Genomic DNA, 18,183 nt, shown 5'->3' with positions numbered 1-18,183 from the left:
TTACTTTTGAATCAGAACACAAGTCAAAGCATTTTTGTTTCATGTAAATAATCAGACACTTCACAAGGTATTCAAAGGGGAGGCAAAACAATCTATTGCCTCAAATGTCTGATAGAGTAAACCATTTCCAACGCCCAGATCTTATCTCATTGTAGATCCCAGAGGGGGAGTGTAAAAAAAGCTGCAGTAGGAGAAAAATGTGATTTTAGCCACCTCCCTTATTTTTATACAACCAAGGCTGTTTAAAAGAGATGAGAGATTGCTTGAGTGTGTTGTGTGTACATGTGTAGAGTTCATATGTGAGTGAGCATGGTATGGGTGGCCATGTGTGTAGGGCGCAGCCCCGCTGAAGAGCAGAACACTACACTGCTCGGCACAAAAGAGCAATTCACCCATTTCAAATGAAGCCAATATTGAAAACCAAATGTGACATGTTCAAATGCGAGCCTGATATTGTTCCGTAGGACACTGGGCATTAAGTATCTGCATTATGAAAAAATTTGTTATCAGTTACTTGTTTAAGTCAGTTCCGGGCATCTAAATGTTAACATTCGAGTTGATGCTATTTAACATGATGTGTGGTTTGGCTTATTCACACACAAGATTCCTAGATTCCATTCCCCATCAGGTCATCTTTCCTCCACTATCATTATTCTCCACTCTAAGACCCTTGGGTTTTTTCCTGTTTCCCTCATCGACTAGTCTTTCAAAAAAAACAAACAAAAAACAAAAAACAACAACAAAAACAAAAACAAAAACAAAAAAAAACCCACGACTTTTAAAAGAAAGGAGGAAGACAAAAAAGCTTTTATTTCCATCGGTCAAAGCTTCAGGTCTTTCTGCTATTCAAGGCTGGGAATGCTTTGTCCCCAGTGCAGGTTAGAGCATAACCCAGAAACCCTGACCCCCAGGACCAGTTATAACATCACCCAGTGTTGCAGCATAATTATCTGGCAGGAACGGGAGGGTGGGAAGATCAAGCCCAGAGGTGGAGGACACCGTGCACGGGAGCTCTGCATCCGTTATCTGCACACTTGGGGCTGATGGGTAAGGGATGAGTGAGCTCACCAAGAGGCATTTATTCTACCTGTGGTCAGCCACATGGAGAGAAGCGGGAAAGAATGAGGAGAATCTCCCTGCAGGGTGCCAGGTGATCAAAGCTGGATGTTTCAGAACAGTCCTGGGGTTGTTCTGGGAGAAGCCATAGAAATCAAGCACATGGGTGACTCACTGAAAATTGTATGAAGATCTCCAAGAGGTCAGATGTTATTCTACCAGGAAGAGCTTCGTGCAATTCATTGACACCCCCTTTACGGGAATTCAGCATGACCAGAGCTACAAGAAGAATCAGCCAGTGTCCCTTCTGTGGCAATCAAGCTAACCAGAACTGACCTTCTCCACTTGACACAATGTAACCTGCAGAGCTTTAAAGGGAGGGGTTTTCCATTCCATCCTTGGAGACAGAACGCCTCAAGTGCAAACACATTCTGTGTTCAAGATTCTCACCTAGTACTGTGTGAGCTAAGATTAATAGCAACTGACAATATTCTTAAGGGGTCTATAGCTAAGTTCGATTAAAGTATCATCAAAAATTCTCATAAAAGCAAACCATTTTAAGTCTAAAGTGGGGATTTCTAAAAATGAAAATATGTTGGGGACTATTTTAAAAGGTGTTTCACCACAAATAACAGCTAATGCCATTGTGCTTTACTCAGCTGTCAAAATCACTTTGGGGATGACATGCATAGTTACTTCTCCAGACCTCAGGTGTTCTTTCAGTAAAAGAATGGATTAGTAACATGTTGGTGACACGCCAAAGTGCCACATAGCTCTAAGTCATCATTTGTCAATGAGAAAAAGGGGGCCTAGTATATTGGGGTCTTTCTGCTTTGATTAAAGCTTGTAAAGAGAAGATAAATGGTGTGAAAGGCACTAAGAAGATGGAGGAAGAGAAACAGGAAGTTGTGATATTCCCCAAATCATAAAGAACAGGGCTTTACATGTGCTGGGTAGTTTAGTTTTACAACGTACATGAAGTCACAGCAAACCAGAAGATGCTACACATCAGCTTGAGTAGTGGACAAAAAGGTACAGATTCCCCTTATCTGTGGGAGACAGTTTAAGACCCCCCTGGCCCACCCCCATGGATGTCTGGAACTGCAGACAGCACTGAGCCCTATACATCCACCATATTCTATCCATGCATATACCTATGATCAAGTTTAATTTATAGATTAGGCACAGTAAGGAAGGGATTGACAATAAAATAGAACACCTAAGACAATATACTGTGGCTATAACTTAGTTTGATGTGTCACAGCAAAACTTGCCGTTTTCTTCCTTCGTGATTTCCTAGAAAGTTTTTCTTAACGTAGATCTTGGCAAACTCAGCTTGAGGTTTAAGTCAAGAACTTTCAACCTTTTTACTTAAAGCACCTTACAGCCTCTCTCCGGCACATCTAAGTTGCTTCACGGCTCCATCTCTTCGGGGCCGTTAAGAAAAATTACTGAGTTACTTGAATCCAAGCACTGTGAGCCCACCACAGTCGATGACCCAGACAGCTACCGATTGACTCAGTAGCACACACAGCGTGAATAAGCCAGACAAAAGGACGATACATGTCCTCTGCAAGACAAGAGTTCATCATACAAGATGGTGTGCAATTTAAAATTTGAGTTGAGATTTTTCATTTAATATTTTTTTAAACATGGTAGATAGCAGGAAGCTGGCAGATTGCAGGTAACTAAAACTGGAAATGAAAGTGTTAAAGAATTCTGACAGTTTTCCTCTTATCTCAAAAGTTTCAACCCAAGGGCTAGAGGGACTGAAATGATCTTAAAGCACGAAACTTTTAAAGAGAATCTAAGTGATCACTGCTTTGAAGACAGTGTATTGCAAGAACCAGAAGACAGGAGTCAGTCCAGTTAAACAGTGCAACACTGGAGAGGGAAACCGGTCTGATTCCAAAACTCGAGACTGCAAGGGGACATGATCAAAGACAGTGTAAATCATGTCAGAAAAGGCTCGAAAGCAGGAATTAGGCACCTGGGGTGAAAGAAAGGGGAAAGTCCAGTCTAACCACAGCTGAAGAGCCCGTGGAGAGCTGAGGTGTGTGGGGTGGAGCGCGGCTGGAAAGTGAAGGTGGAGAGACCAGAGCTCAGTGTTGAGAAATAAGGTGTAAATGGGAATTGTTTCAGTAAGAAAGTTACATATGCCGAAACAGGTACGTACAAAAGATCTAGCAGTTTTAGTCTCTCCACAGCCACCTAGTATCCAAGGATGTGAATTTCTCTTTCCCTTTACCTTGTATCTCCAGTTCTAATTACATACTGCCATAGATATCCCACTCTACCTGCATACTTTTAAGGATTTTATCTTAAGGCACATGTGGATGCCTTATAGGGTAAATAAAAGAGCAAGGAGGTTAGGGAAAAAAAAAAGGAAAAAATCAAATTTTCCTCCAAGCATGCAGAAAGTCTTCAGTCACACCTAAATACATATGAAAGGCAGCAATTGTCATTTAACTTAAAATGTAAATTAAAATTGTAAAAATATTCAGAGGGCAATCTATGCTTATCCAATATGCACCCTTGCTACCAGTTAAAGTCTGAAACTTTCTTCCAGCTGTCAGCTCTCACACGCCATTTTCCTCCAGTAAATCTCTTCATATTATTCTAAACTATTAGATTTCCCTTAGCTTCCCACGTTTCATGCTAAATGCCCCTTTTCAGTCAATCTGCTTGCCGATTAGTGAATATATGCATTTATGCTTCTTAATCCTGAGAAGGACCACTGCCTCAGTCATCAGCAGATAAGCTCACAGTAAGGTGGCCTTCTAACAGTTACACAGTAATACCTAAAGAAAACATCCCAATCTGGGTAATGTTCTAGTTTTCATGAAATCTAAGATCCTACCTCAGAGAATCTGGGTCCAGGTCTTTCTAAAGCAGCAGTGGAAAGTCAGACTTCTTAAATACATGTGTGTGGGGGTGAGGCTAGGTCAGAAAGTCTTTTCACTAATAGATTCCCACATCCCCCAGGAAGAATTTCTGGGTTAGCAATTAATCCAGGTTGACTGGGTTTACCATGAATTTTAGAAGCAGCCCATCCTTTCTTGCAGAGGGTGCATTGTTTTCAAGTGAAGGACTAGAATTGTTTCTTGCTATTTCATCATGAAAATGTCTTACTGAATCTTGGCATCTCTCCAGAGATGGAGAGGTGATATGGGGATAAGAGCCTTGCTCTAAATTGAAAATTAGATTTTAAATCTTTACAAATACAAGCTATGACAAACTAAAACTCTCCGTCACTGGCCTATTTTGTTTGGGGAGAAATATTTCAAGTTATAAAATATAAGTGTGAACCAAAGAGCATTGGAGCCAAGTCTCAGTGTAGAGGTTTCTGGTGCCAAGGTTGAGGATGCACCTCGGAAAAAGGAACACAAAATGACAGGAGCATCTGAGATTTATGCTTCTTCCAAAGAGGGTTGGGAGACTTCAATATTTAAAAGGGAAACAGTGGACATTTGAGAAAAAAAAAAAAAGGGTGGGAAGCGTGGGTAAATGGAGTAAGCGGTTGCCTTCTTTCAAGGCTTTGATCAGTGTTCACTGAATTCGCACTTTAGATATGAAAGAGGGTTTAGAGGAACAGTCAGCTGGGCATTCATCTCCTGCTCAGTCTGGATTTGTATATTAAAGGGACACAGAGGAAAGAGTCAAATACGCATTTCTTTCAGGGAAGTGGAGGGATGACCCCCAGGTCTGTCTGTCCACTGCCTCTGAAGATAAGCCGCTCATTTACATTATCAGCACAACATTCAACAGAATGGTTTTAAGAGTAAAGATCTTTGGGCCGGCAAGGAATTTCCTTGGGAGCAAATTGTGAGGGAGGTTCCTTGGGGAAGTATGTAGCCTTCTACCTGTGTAGCTATCCATTTGGGAACAGTACGGAATCTGTAGCTATCCAGTCAGGAACAATATGAAAGTTTTTTGCATGACAGTTCCCAAGCTTGACTTTTTCCTTTGGCTGAGTTTGGGTCCCGAGAGTTATTTTCCTTCTACTTTCTCCTACCTTCTATTTTCACAAAAGTGGTATTTGTCACACAGGTTAAGTGTTCTTCAGAATTAATTTGTCTTATGCATAGTACAGAAGAACGTTGAATTCAGTAGGAATAAAGGAGACATGGGAAACTAGAAGAAAGGATGCAATGGGTAGAGAAAAGTGAGGGTAAAACAAGTTACACGTTTTCTAAAATTTTTCATAAGAGTATATCAAGATACTTAAAGTTTAGGAAAACTGAACTTCCTAACATTTGTTTCTCTAATGGGGAAAAGTGGTCTTGTTTGGGGAGCAGAACAACTTCCATAAGAGTAATAACACTGAGTGCTTTTCATGACTTAAGTCAGCTAATGGGCACATGATCATTTCTAGTCATCACAAATCCATTAGACACATGCCTTAATTCCTTATGTCCTCCTAATGTTACAGATAAACAGAAAACCCTGTACCTCTTTCAGCCTTTAGAATGTGATTCAATAATTCTTCCTAAAAATTTTTTATGTCATCCATAAAAGTTCTCCAAGTAGCTATTGGATTGATTGGATAGACTCTTCCCTCTAGTGTGATATGTCTTTCTACAGAGCCACAAATGGGTTATGATCAATATTGATCCTCTACAACCCTGGATTGGTCTCAGTGCCCGATTTGGCTATAGCCACAGGGGAGTTGATTTTGCTGTCAACAGCCAGTTTTCCCTCAATGTGCCATAAAACTTTACAGTTGTCATGAAAGTGTTTGAGAAGTGCTGCTGTATCAATTAGGAAAGTTAATACAAGCCCAACCTAAGGAAAAATAAGACCTGTGAACAAGGTATTGATTGGTATTAGTTTCTAACTCACATGTCACAATGTTTTGTCTAGTGTTGAATTTAGTTATCTTGTGAAAATAGAGTCTACATTATTTCTATAAAAGGTATTTTGTGGCATCTCAATCTTTTCATGTTTTCTTTCATTTTTCGCTTCTCTTCCTTCAACTTTTCAAGAAGTAGTCATTTTATATCAGTAGGTATAGACTTCGTTGCTACAAGCCGAGAGCGACTCCCACAGGTTGGAGTTTAGATTCTCAGTGTTTTAATTTGCAAATAATTCTGCCTGCTCAACTCACTCCACTCCGAAGTGCCGCTTGACATTTAGGGTGAATCTATTTGGAAAAACCCTGCTAGTTACTATAAGAATTTTTAAGTGTTTTTTTTTGTTTTTTTTTTTTTTTTTTTTGAGGCGGAGTCTCTCTCTGTCGTCCAGGCTGGAGTGCAGTGGCCGGATCTCAGCTCACTGCAAGCTCCGCCCCCCGGGTTCACGCCATTCTCCTGCCTCAGCCTCCCGAGTAGCTGGGACTACAGGCGCCGCCACCGCGCCCAGCTAGTTTTTTGTATTTTTTAGTAGAGACAGGGTTTCACCGTGTTAGCCAGGATGGTCTTGATCTCCTGACCTCGTGATCCGCCCGTCTCGGCCTCCCAAAGTGCTGGGATTACAGGCTTGAGCCACCGCGCCCGGCCTAAGTGTTCTTTCTAAATTTCTAAAGATATTGGCCCTCTGCTCACGTCTGAAAGACAATCCATTTTCACACTGCTATAAAATACCCAAGACTGGGTAACTTTATAAAGAAAAGTGTTAAATGGGCTCAGAGTTCCACATGGCTGTGGAGGCCTCACAACCACGCTGGAAAGTGAAGGAGAAGCAAAGGCATGTCTTACATGGCAGCAGGCAAGAGGCATGTGCAGGGGAACAGCCCTTGGTAAAACCATCCGATCTTATGAGACTTATTCATCATGAAAACAGCATGGGAAAGCCCCCCTTCCCCCCAACCCCAGGATTCAATTACCTCCCACGAGGCCCCTCGCACTATATGGGGATTATAGGAGCTAGAATTCAAGATGATATTTGGGTGGGGACACAGTCAACCCTTATCAGACACATTCCAATAAGTTCTTAACTGGAGGTTCTGGCAAGAAAAAAGTTATATGCTGAGGTTGCTGAGATCTACAGTAAGAATCATCTTCTATCTTTGAAATTGTGTAGAAGGAAAAAACATTTGTGGTAATTTTGCTGTCACACCTCAAACTGCAAAACTTATAGTCATGGTGTGTTATAAGTGTTTAGGGTAAGAAAAAAATGCATTACATTTATGGTAGAAGATGAGCAAATGTGTTGTGACCGACATCAGGTTCTATGCTTATGGTTTCAGGCTTCCCCCGGGAGTCTTAGAACACAGCCCCTGAGGATAAGATGGTGACTGCTATCTTTGAAATATATTTGATGAGTTGATTCTTTATAATGGTCAATGGACAGTGTCTAAAGGGGAGAAGTCAGGAGAAGTCAGGGAAGCAGGTGAAGATGACTGTTTCCTTTGTTGTGACTGAGCGGAGCCAGAAACAGGCTACTCCATGATTTTTACTGGAATGCACAACCTTGTTAAAATCTGATGGGTGACTACTAAACCCCAACTTTATGCCTACGCCATCCCAAGCTGTTCGTTGTTCAGAACCTTCATTCCTCTCAAAAATGAAATCCTTAAAATCCCAGGCAGCTTTCCAAACCTCATAAATGCCCCACAGTTGCTGGCATGGGGGCGACTTGTTTCCAGGCAGAGAATATTTAAGTTCAAGGGCAACAACAAAGTCTTGTATCCTTCATTTCAAATCTCTAGCAGCATATGCAGTTTAGAAAGTGGTTACCTTTCCTGAGGACACACACCTCCCCACCACCTTCTGTAGGGCCCCTGTGACATCCTTGTTCCTAAGGCTATAAATGAGTGGGTTGAGCATGGGAGTGAGGATGGTGTAGAAGGCAGACACAGCTTTGTCCTGCTCAGGGGTGTGGTAAGAGTGAGGCAGCATGTATGTGTACATGGCAGCCCCATAGAAGAGGCCCACAACCACCATGTGTGAGGAGCAGGTGGCCACAGCCTTTCGCCTCCCCTCTGCCTCACTCATCCTATAAACAGTAATGAGAATTCTTGTGTACGAGGCTGAGATGACAGAAAAAGGGATGAGGAGCATCATGATGCAGCAGACATACATGGCTGTCTCGTAGGCTGACGTGTCCGTGCAGGAGAGCTTCAGAAGGGCAGGGACCTCGCAGAAGAAGTGGTTGATCTCCCGAGAGGCACAGAAGGGGAACTGCATGGTGACGGGGGTGAGCAGGAAACCATCCACAGACCCTCCCAGCCAGGCTGCCGCCACAATCAGCCAGCAGACCCTGCGGCTCATGAGGACAGGGTAGCGAAGAGGGTTGCAGACGGCTATGTAGCGATCATAGGACATGAGTCCTAGGAGGAAGAACTCAGCCCCTGCTAAGGTCAGGTAGAGGAAGTGTTGGGCAGTGCATCCTGCAAAGGAAATGGCTCTCTGGCTCATCACCTGGTCCACCAGCATTTTGGGCACAATGGTGGAAATGTACAGGATGTCCATGAGGGAGAGCTGGCTGAGCAGGAAGTACATGGGGGTGTGGAGGCGGGAGTCTATGTGGATGAGAATGATCATGGCCATGTTGCTGGCTACAGAGGTCACAAAGACCAGGAGAACGAGGGCAAAGAGAAGCCAGGGGAAACGGGCGTTGCTGAACAAACCCAAGAGGGTGAAGTCGGCATACACGGAATAATTGCCCCACTCCATAGCTCTGTAGGGTACACAAGAGACATGATAAAGTTGGAAAGGTATCTGATTTACCTAAAACATTATGAAGCAGTCATGAACAAATTAAGGTCAAGTCATCTTCCTGAAGCTCATAACAATTTCCTGAGAGCTGCCTGAGCAGGATTGTGCTACATCTCATATCATAGTTCAGGATGATTTTCTTGATTTGGTGACTACTATTTAGAGTTCATGATGAAACAATCTTTCTGTTCATGACCACATTCACTTCTATCTTTCGAGTACCACCTTACATCGGGGGGATGCACTTGAGGAACCAGCCTGATTGAATAGGAGAGGGTGGTGGGAGGAAAGGAGGATTGTCCCCGTCCTAGACTGTTCTCCTTATACTAGATTCGAGTTCACAGTTTGAATATCACCAAGAGTACATATGTTGCCTATTGAATAACTGCATTGATCTGACTTAATTTCTACCATTCTGGACACGTTTGTACATTGTCAAATGCGAGTGCTCAACTTCTATCAGGCAGCATATTTGAAAACGAGCCTGCATTGAATAAAAAGAGCTGAGTTATGAGAAGTCATTCAAGAATTCATAGGAAGAAATCACGGGAGAAAATGTTTAGGGTCAAGCCGTGTTTGCTTTCTTCTTGCAGCAGAAAACTACTGGTTAACATACGACTCGTTAACAAGTAAGTTAAATGGTAGTATAAACATTTTATGAATATTAGAGATAGTGTATCCCAAAAGAGATCTCAAGCTCGAAGTTAGATTATGCATGTGTATCCATATCAATCTTAACTCATGTGTCCCTAAATGCGGTATGTGGATAGCTTCTCTGCATCATACGGAGCTGCACTGTCCAGTGTGGAGCCATGAGTCTCAGGAAGCCGTGGAGCCCGAGACATGATGCTCCAAGTCAAGATGTGCCGTCAGTACAAGTTACACTAAGAATTCCAAATCTTGTTAATATACGCAGCACAGCTCCTTAAAACTTCATATTGATTATGTGGTAAATGTTTTAGATACATTTGGATATAGATTAAAATTCACTTATTTTACATTTTTGATGTGGTTACTAGAAAATTTAGAATTATCTGTGGCTCCCTTAGGGTTTCTACGAGACAGCACTGGTCTAGAGGTATCACCCCTTTCTGAGAATACAACGGCTCCAAGTACCTTCATCCAAACAAGTCCTCCAGAATTAAGCAACCCAAATTAGAATTGAGCCAAATTCAGGTGCGACACCAAACTAGAAAAACGTCTACTTGTGTGTGCATTCACCTGCAAATAGTCATAACCAATTCATAAATTTCACATTTCTGAACAACCTTGTAAGATACTAGACCATTCTACAGTTGAAAAACGAGGCTTAAGGAAACTTCCCCAGAGGAACATGGTTCTCTTCAAACAGTGACAGTGTAATTGTTCTATGCTGTTCTCCAACAGGACAAAGTAGACATCAATTCATTCCTCCCACAAACGTTCCCGAGAGGCACACTGGGTAAGCCAAAGTTTGGTATTCCAAAAGGACCTGAAAGAATGTAAGACATCATCTGTCTTCAGGAAGCCTAGAATCAAGGCATGTAAATGTATGTAGTATGTGTGACCACAGGTGCACTTTCAGAATGGTTTGAAGACCTCTGTAGTTTTGACTTATTTGGCATGTGAAGAAAGGACAATAAAAATGATGGAAGCTGCAGCCCACTGGCTGGTAGACAGGAAACTCACACCAGGGCTCCTCGGTACATTCCACCACAACCAGGCCACAATGGACAGATGGAAAATGAAAATTAAGTTCTCAGCCAGATTTTTACTGATGAAACCCACATTATATCCTTATGCATTTTTCAGTTCTCATTCTTGAAATGTTACCAAGCTTTATGCCAGAGCTTTCCACAAGCTTTTTTTTTTAACCGTGTTAAACCATTGGGGAAATTAAAGGCAAACATTTAGCAGCAATTCATATGATGGAGAGGTAAATGCTCAACCCAGACCTGGTTGTCCACAATTTACTAAGAACAAGATCCTTGGAGGGCTATGCTTGTTACTTCACAGTAAATTCAGAGAATGGTGGAACCCACTGGAGACCAGCCACAGCGACTGCTATTGGTCCACTGGGAATATTACAGCTCAAGAGGAAAAAATGGGTCCAAAAATATGCTTATCAGGGCAGCTGTGTCCCAAACCCTGACCATGAATACTCCTGGCCCTGAAACTTGTTAATGAGACCCCGAGGATCTCCCCAGCTTTCTTCACAAAGGGAAAGGGGAGATGTGAGTGGCTCCGTAACCACTCAGATTTTAAAACCATCTTCCACTCTTGTCAGTGTCGATTCATTACCTGTATTTTAAAAATTACCCAGTATAACATTTAATACTTGGGAAAGAAAAAAGGAATCAACTGGGTTACTCCATGCCCCCATGTAATAACTTTTTATGTCTATGCATAATTTCAAGCTTTAGTAAACTTCTAACTATATATATACTTAATATTTAGCACCTTTCCCACATAGTCTTTATACAGACTATTGCTGTGACTGAATATGACACTCAACTTAGAAACATGAATGTAAACCAAGTTTGCTTATAATATACAATATTGTGAGGTTGATTCTCCGGTGTAGCTCATGGAGAACAGTGTACGATGCTTTAGAAGCCCATCACCAAATCGTTAGATGCTTAACAGTAATAGAGCACACTTGGCGGCCGCATTGTGCTTGCCCGTGTTTAGCACTAGTATCTAAACTCACGTTAATAGGGATTTCTTTGATTACTAAGAAAATTGAACATATTTTTGTCTATTTTTCATGACCATTTCTATATAGGTGATTTGTTAAAATTAGTGTCTTCTATAGAAGAACATTGTTTAATATTTAGTGATATTCTGATGTACTATTTAGTGCAGCTATTTTGCCCCCAAGGTTACTTACAATTGTAACTTTGATGTTTAGGCCAAAAAGTTTTGAAATATTTCAAGACATTTATCATTCTGTATGCCGAATTTAAAAATATTTTCCATCCAGGTATGTGATGTGTACAATTTTACTTGAATTTTTAAAATGCATATTTTTATGCATTTAAAATCTTTGGTCTAGACATTAAAAATTATGCAACTATTGGTTTATGAGGTCAATCCAATCATCATGAATTTGTACCTTAAGATCATGCCGGTGAGTATCTAATTGTAGTTCAAATAAGCACGAGTCCAAGTGTGATGAGCAGGAATGACCTAAGTTCCAACAGTTCTCCTTGTGGATGTGGGAACACCCTCGTCGCGTGCGTAAATTCCGGTATAAGTAGGTACTAAATAAGTGAGCGCCAGGTTAGCCTTAAGCAAGATAGTAATAGCAGCAACAATTAATTTTGGGGATCTCACCCTCTGCTGTCCATGTTTCTCTCAAATAGCAGATCCAACAGCAGGTAGCCAAGTTTCTTCTACTTTTTCATTTTTGTTGTCATTCTGTCCGACTCTTGCTCGGCATCAGATTGGCAACAATTCTTGGTGACCATCTAACTCAGAATATGTTTGAGTGCTAAAAGGCTAAGCTAGACAGGAGATGAGGACAACAGGCATAAAAAATATCTTGAGAGATCAGAACAGGGCAATGGTGACCCAGACTAAGACATTAAATTCTCTGTATAATGAGATTCATTATGTTTCCTCCCCAGAAGTATCTTCACATGAAGTGTCACTTCTAGTTGTGGAAAACACATTTTCTAAATTAAGATCAATTTGGGGAATCTTTAGAACGGTCAAGTTTTAAGGCCGAGAGATTGTCTTGAAGCAGACCAAGGGCATGATCACCTTCAGTCTCTAGAGAAGTTGAACTGAGTTCTTCCCCTGTCTATTCCTACCCTTGAAACTTTATTCTTGGCATTTGCTATGTAGCATTGTGAACATTAAACACAATTTTTAATCAGAAAGCCGGGTTTGTAATCCCATCTTCATCATTGATAAGCTTCTGGATGTCTGGCAAGCCACTTACATTCTGTTCTCTTTCAGCCTCTGGGAATTTCTAAGTATGGGGCAATGGTTTCTTGGAGGATAGGGAGGGTCTTCCTAAACCTTTTTTAGATACTTATGAGGTGCCTAAGAAGGTGGCATACTACAAATTAGATAAGCTCTTTATAAAGATGTTAAAATTGTATAGGTGAATATATGTTGCAATAAACACTTTGTTGGAATTACAAATCTGTCTGGAATTCCCAAGTAATCTGCTACATTCTGATGTACACAAAAGATAACCGCGTCTATAACAGAACAGGATCAAATTATTTAAGAGTAGCACTATCCACAAGTATCTACAGTTCAAAGTCAGACCTATCAGCTTCAGCCTTCTCCAGTATTTGATTTGAACCAACTTTCTAGTCCAGAATCTGAAGCATCCTGCGATTGATCAGCATCAAGACTGCAAACTTACCTTACACAGTATCTTCCCCAAACACGATGATCTGAATATTTAGAGAAAAACCTTACAGAACTAAGGTAGTAAACAGTTGTTCAGCATTTCCTTTTATGTAGTAAGTGTGGGGAACTAAGAGGCATACATTATTCTATATTCTGTATTTCAAACTTGTTTTCTGAGCTGAAACAGAAGAGTGCAGGCAGGGAGTGTCTGAATTCAAACAAGGTACAGTGGATAAGGCATGGAATTACATCTTGTTGGCAGAAAGATAAGGGTCAGTCCCTAACTATTTTAAGGTTTTAGAATACAGTGATAGGTGAAAACTTTGAAGATCTAGCAACAGACCAGCCTGAATCTGTAAATGCCTAATACTAATGCAAAGTTGACAGCAGCTACGTTATATGCAGGCTGCTAAGATAGAGATCCAGCGACTTACACAGGAGAGCTTGCATCATGGCGATGGCTAGTACTCCCGTTCAGGAGATAATTGACGTCAGTATGTCTCTGGGGTCCTTGTCCCTAGCCTGCAATTTACACCGTTCATGCAAATGTGACAAAACTCACCTTAAGAAAAATGTAACCTCAATTTACAAATTAAACACCCAGATAAAGTTAGGTTGCAGGCAGCTGCAATGAAATTGCTTTTACTTCGTTCATGACATTGTTCTGAAAGTTTTTCCCATACTTCCAACTTTTAGGCATTTCTCTTGAAATAGAAACACTGGATTTCTAAGTATTAGTAGTCTTGCATTTTGGGCCATTCCCCATCTCTCTCAAGTAATATGTCATCATCCTGTCTTTCTTGTAACTTGTAATACGTAAGAAAACTTTCAGCATTGCAAGCATTTAAAAATATATACACAGATTAGTAAAATAAGCTGATCTGAGTTACTTCAAAATAAAGACCTTTCCTCATTCCAGTACTCTCACAAGGGCCCACACCAATTCCTGGTGGGGGAGGGGAGGGGGAATCCCAGACCCTGCAGTCTTGCTGTGCTGCAATCTATGCCTGCATGATCTTGGCTTTCATGCAATTCATTATTTACCTCACTGGTGTTTAAGATTAGTGAGGGTTGGAATTCAGGTTTTCTGAGACTGAAGCTTATGCAATCTGGGGCTTAAAAGGCTACAACAATCACGATTGCACGGGTATAATACTCCTCAGTGAAAACAAATTACACCTTTAAGAAGCTGATGAGTACCACAAATATATAACACTATCTTAAACTGGTTGACCTACACCAGTTCCCATTTTTTCCCCCAAATGGCTACATACTATGTACTCCAAGATATTTTCTATAGCAAGAGATGGTTCAATCCTAGTATGGTTGGTTGAAAATTTTAAAAATTTGGTACTTTATAAAATTGTCTTCCACTTTGTTTAGGATTGAGGTCCAATCTGAGAAAACCACTGTTAAATTACTTTTGTATGACCTGCCCCTTAGCTTTCCTCCCACCAAGAGTTGACTTTAGAAAATATTTGAAACTAAGAAAAATGATTGCAAGCAGTCTGAAGAATGAGCTTTGCAAAATGTTTTAGGCTGAGACATGCGAGCATGAGAATAACTTCCCTACCCAGCCCAGCTCAAAGGCACAAGCCTGGGGGGTTGTTTAAAGGAATTTTATACTTTTATCCACCGTGGTTTCCAGACTAGCTGATTAATTACCTAAAATGTTACAAGTTGTACAATGTGACCTTTACCAATTATCTTCATGTTCCGGGAATTTGAGATATAAACACAAGGTATAGCTGATCAATAGCTCACGTCGGCTTTAGAACTTCTTTCCTCCCTTAAACGCCCCATAACTGCTGTTAGTTGGAGCATTTATTTAGGGCTACGAGAATCTCTCAGATTGTGTTTCTCAGTCTTGGCCCAAGTAAACCCTACTTACGTTGATTTTGCCTCAGGTTTTTTCCTTTAGGTTGACAACCATCTCCACACCATCTCCAGAACTTTCTCATCACAAACAAATCCTCTGTACACCCATTAACATTAACTTTCTCCTTTTCTTAAGTCTCTGGTAACATCTAATTCTATTTTGTTTCTTGGATTTTCCTATTCTAGGTACTGTAGCAAACTTGTCCAACTACTACTCGAGACCATCACTACAGCGGTTACTGTTACTGCTCCAGACCGTCATTACAACAGGACTGAACAAGGGATGAACATAGAAATGGTGAGAAAAAAATAGAACTTCTAAGGCAAGGCCAGCTTGGGGAAGGAGAGAGTTCCCAGCTTCGAGTGAGCAAGGGCAGCCGCCCGAGCTTCTCAGGCCTCCGCATTTATTAAGAGCAGGGAGGAGGCCGTCATGACTGGTCAGCTGTGTGATTGATGGCAGGTTCACATTATTGCCATCAGACTTTCAGACGTACATAATAAACACTGGTGCCTGGGGCGTGACTGCCCTCAGCATAACCTGCGTGGCAATCGCAGTTTGTCCGTTTGCCAACATTCTGCATTTGTGAGAAGCAGTTTTGCTGCTTACTCAGCCTCCAAGGGTATAACTGAGTTGATCACAACCCTCTTTCTGTCTCCAACCTTTCCTGTTTTTTGAATTGGATAAGATCTGTCCCTGTATTATGGGGGTTGATGTCAGCGTGACTCCGGTCAGTCCTCGGGCCTGAACACACACCCACCACATGGTTTGTTCGTCTCCTGTAAAGACACAGGCAGCCCTTGTCCCCCCGTTAGTAGTAAATCTACAGAAGCAAAGGTTTCTGTGGCTGCAGCCGGGAGGCAACGCCCTGGATGAAGCATCCGCTCCACGAGCTGCAACTCAGCTTCTGCCTCTGCAGAATTGCTGCGGGTAAAACTTTCTATTGATAATGAAAGCAGCTTTTTCTGATGAACAGAAGGCAGAGAAAACAAACAAATTGAGGCTTATCCTTCTCACGAAACAGTACAGCAAAAAAGCCGTCCTGAACCTTCAATTCGCACTTACACAGGCGGGTCCATTAAGACGCTATGGGTTGTGATAAATCTTTCTCCTAGTCATGCTTTTAAATCCCTGGCCTACCACTACACCTGAAATTTTCCATAACCCGGAGCAAGAACTCCTGGGACTTCAGGAATGTCCCCGCAAGTTCACATGACTTTCGCCTAAAATTAATCCCATCTTCCTGTTGGCAAAGGTCCCCAAATGCCAGTGTCAATCAAGTTTGTTTCCTCCAAACATAACCCGTTCTTTGGGGGATCTAATCCTGCGTTTCCAGGTGTTTGAGGGGGAGTTAAGGCACCTCCGGAGACCCCCCCAAAACGGAGTCGTGGCCTGGCCTGGGGACGCCCCTTCTTCCAGGTGCCCAGGTCCAGGCCCGCTTGTTTCCCAACAGGAGGTGTCGTTTTGATGAAATTTTGAGTGGGACTGATTAGCCCAATGATTTCCCTAATGGCAAACAAGGGCAACGTCCTGGTACTTTTTCTGTAGTGAGAACTGCTGTGAGATTCTTTCGGCCCAGATGTCTGGCGGCATTCTGTTCTGAAATGTCCGATTTTTCTACACTTAGTTTCTCACTTCAGAGCTCAACCCTGGGCTCCCTTTCAGATCTGTCAACTACCAAAATTAGCTATTGCCGGAGTCAACACTGTAAAACAATGAGGCTGAGCTCCCACATCTTAACAAGTTCTAAGAAAACCTAAACTTCCTGCACACCTCACAGGTGCCACTGCACGTTCACAACCCACATTCATATTCTCATGAGCCATAATCAGTGAGCCTTTCTGTAGCCACAGAAGATGGCACAAGCCAATTTTCATTCTCCCTCTCTCGTCTACCACTTTTCATAGGTGCTGTGACTGGGGCAAAAAGTTCTCAGGCCGAGATGGTAAGCACCAAATTCCAAACAAAAGGGGAAAAAAAATTCCCCCATGTTACCCTGATTCAAAAACCTCCCACAACATTCTTCATACCTCTAGGGGCACTGACCAGTACCTTTTTAGAGCACTGGCCATATGTTGCTGCTGGCAGACTTGTAATGGGGTTTCTCGTTCGTCTGGTTGGTTTGTTTTCTGTTCTAGACCTTCCTCGTTCAAGTCCCTATAGGACCCTGTCTGTCCTTGCAAGTTTCTACTAGACTCTGCTGGTCTTATCCCTATCTGTCCCCCATGGTCCCTGGCCAGTTCCTACCTTTCCCTATGCACACTCTGTCTCTATCCCTACTTATCTCTTTGTCCCTCCAGGCCTCTGCTTGTCCCTGGATGTCCCTGCTCAGGCACCACTTGTGACAGACTTGTACTATTACTACTTGAGACCATCACTGCAGCAGTTACTGTTACTGCTTGAGACCATCATTACAGGACTGAAACAAATGAACGTAGGAATGGTATTTTAAAAAACTTTCAAGGAAAAGCTAGCTTGAGGGAAGAGAGATCCCAGCTTTGAGTGAGCAAGGGCAGCCGCCCCAGCCTCTCAGGCCTCTATTTATTGAGTAGCAATAGCAGGGAGGAGGCCGTCACCACTGGTGAGCTGTGTGATTGATCACAGGTTCACATTATTGCCATCAGACTTTCAGATGTACTAATAACACTTGTGGCCTGGGGCGTGACTGCCCTCAGCATAACCTTTGCGTGGCAATCACAGTTTGTCAGTTTGCCAATATTCTGCCTTTATGAGAAGCAGTTTTGCTGCTTACTCAGCCTCCGGAGTATACCGAGTTACTGACTTGATCACGACCCTTCCTTTTGGCTTCCAACCTTTCCTTTTTGTTTTTTCAATTGAATAAGATCTGTCCCTGTATCATGGGAGTTGATGTCAGCGTGACTCCGGTCAGTCCTCGGGCCCGAGGACACCCACACGGTTTGTTCATCTCCTGTAAAGACACAGGCACACCACGCTTGTCCCCACGTTAGTAGTAAATCTACAGAAGCAAAGGTTTCTGTGGCTGCAGCCGGGAGGCAATGCCCTTGCTGAAGCATCCACTCCACAAGCTGCAGCTCAGCTTCTGCCTCTTTGCAGAATTGCTGGGGGGTAAAACTTTGTTGATAACGAAAGACAAGCTTTTTCCGATGAACAGAAGGCACAGAGAAAACAAAACAAATTGAGACTTATCCTTCTCATGCAACAGTACAGCAAAAAAGCTGTCCTGAAACCTTCAATTCGCACTTACACAGGCGGGTCTATTAGACG

The 18,183-nt window shown here is 42.2% G+C and overlaps 1 protein-coding gene across 1 annotated transcript; it reads right to left on the bottom strand.

The window, feature by feature from the left end:
• Positions 1-7,378: 7,378 nt before the first annotated feature.
• On the bottom strand, positions 7,379-13,157 carry LOC103230983 (olfactory receptor 2T27). Its single transcript, XM_073011443.1, has 3 exons — positions 13,075-13,157; positions 9,169-9,314; positions 7,379-8,676 (listed from the first exon to the last, which is right to left on the bottom strand). Exon 3 carries the CDS (start codon positions 8,670-8,672, stop codon positions 7,719-7,721), a length of 954 nt encoding a protein of 317 aa, XP_072867544.1. The 5' UTR covers positions 8,673-8,676; positions 9,169-9,314; positions 13,075-13,157; the 3' UTR covers positions 7,379-7,718.
• Between the last annotated feature and the right edge of the window lie 5,026 nt (positions 13,158-18,183).

This window comes from Chlorocebus sabaeus, chromosome 25 (assembly GCF_047675955.1).
Source record: "Chlorocebus sabaeus isolate Y175 chromosome 25, mChlSab1.0.hap1, whole genome shotgun sequence".
NCBI classification, from domain to species: Eukaryota; Metazoa; Chordata; class Mammalia; order Primates; family Cercopithecidae; genus Chlorocebus; species Chlorocebus sabaeus.
Note: the sequence above shows the minus strand (reverse complement) of the source record. Positions and strands in the feature narration are given on the sequence as shown.

Coding starts and splice junctions, on each gene's coding strand:
- LOC103230983 (XM_073011443.1), bottom strand. CDS start 8,672: ATGGAGTGGGGCAATTATTCCGTGTATGCCGACTTCACCCTCTTGGGT.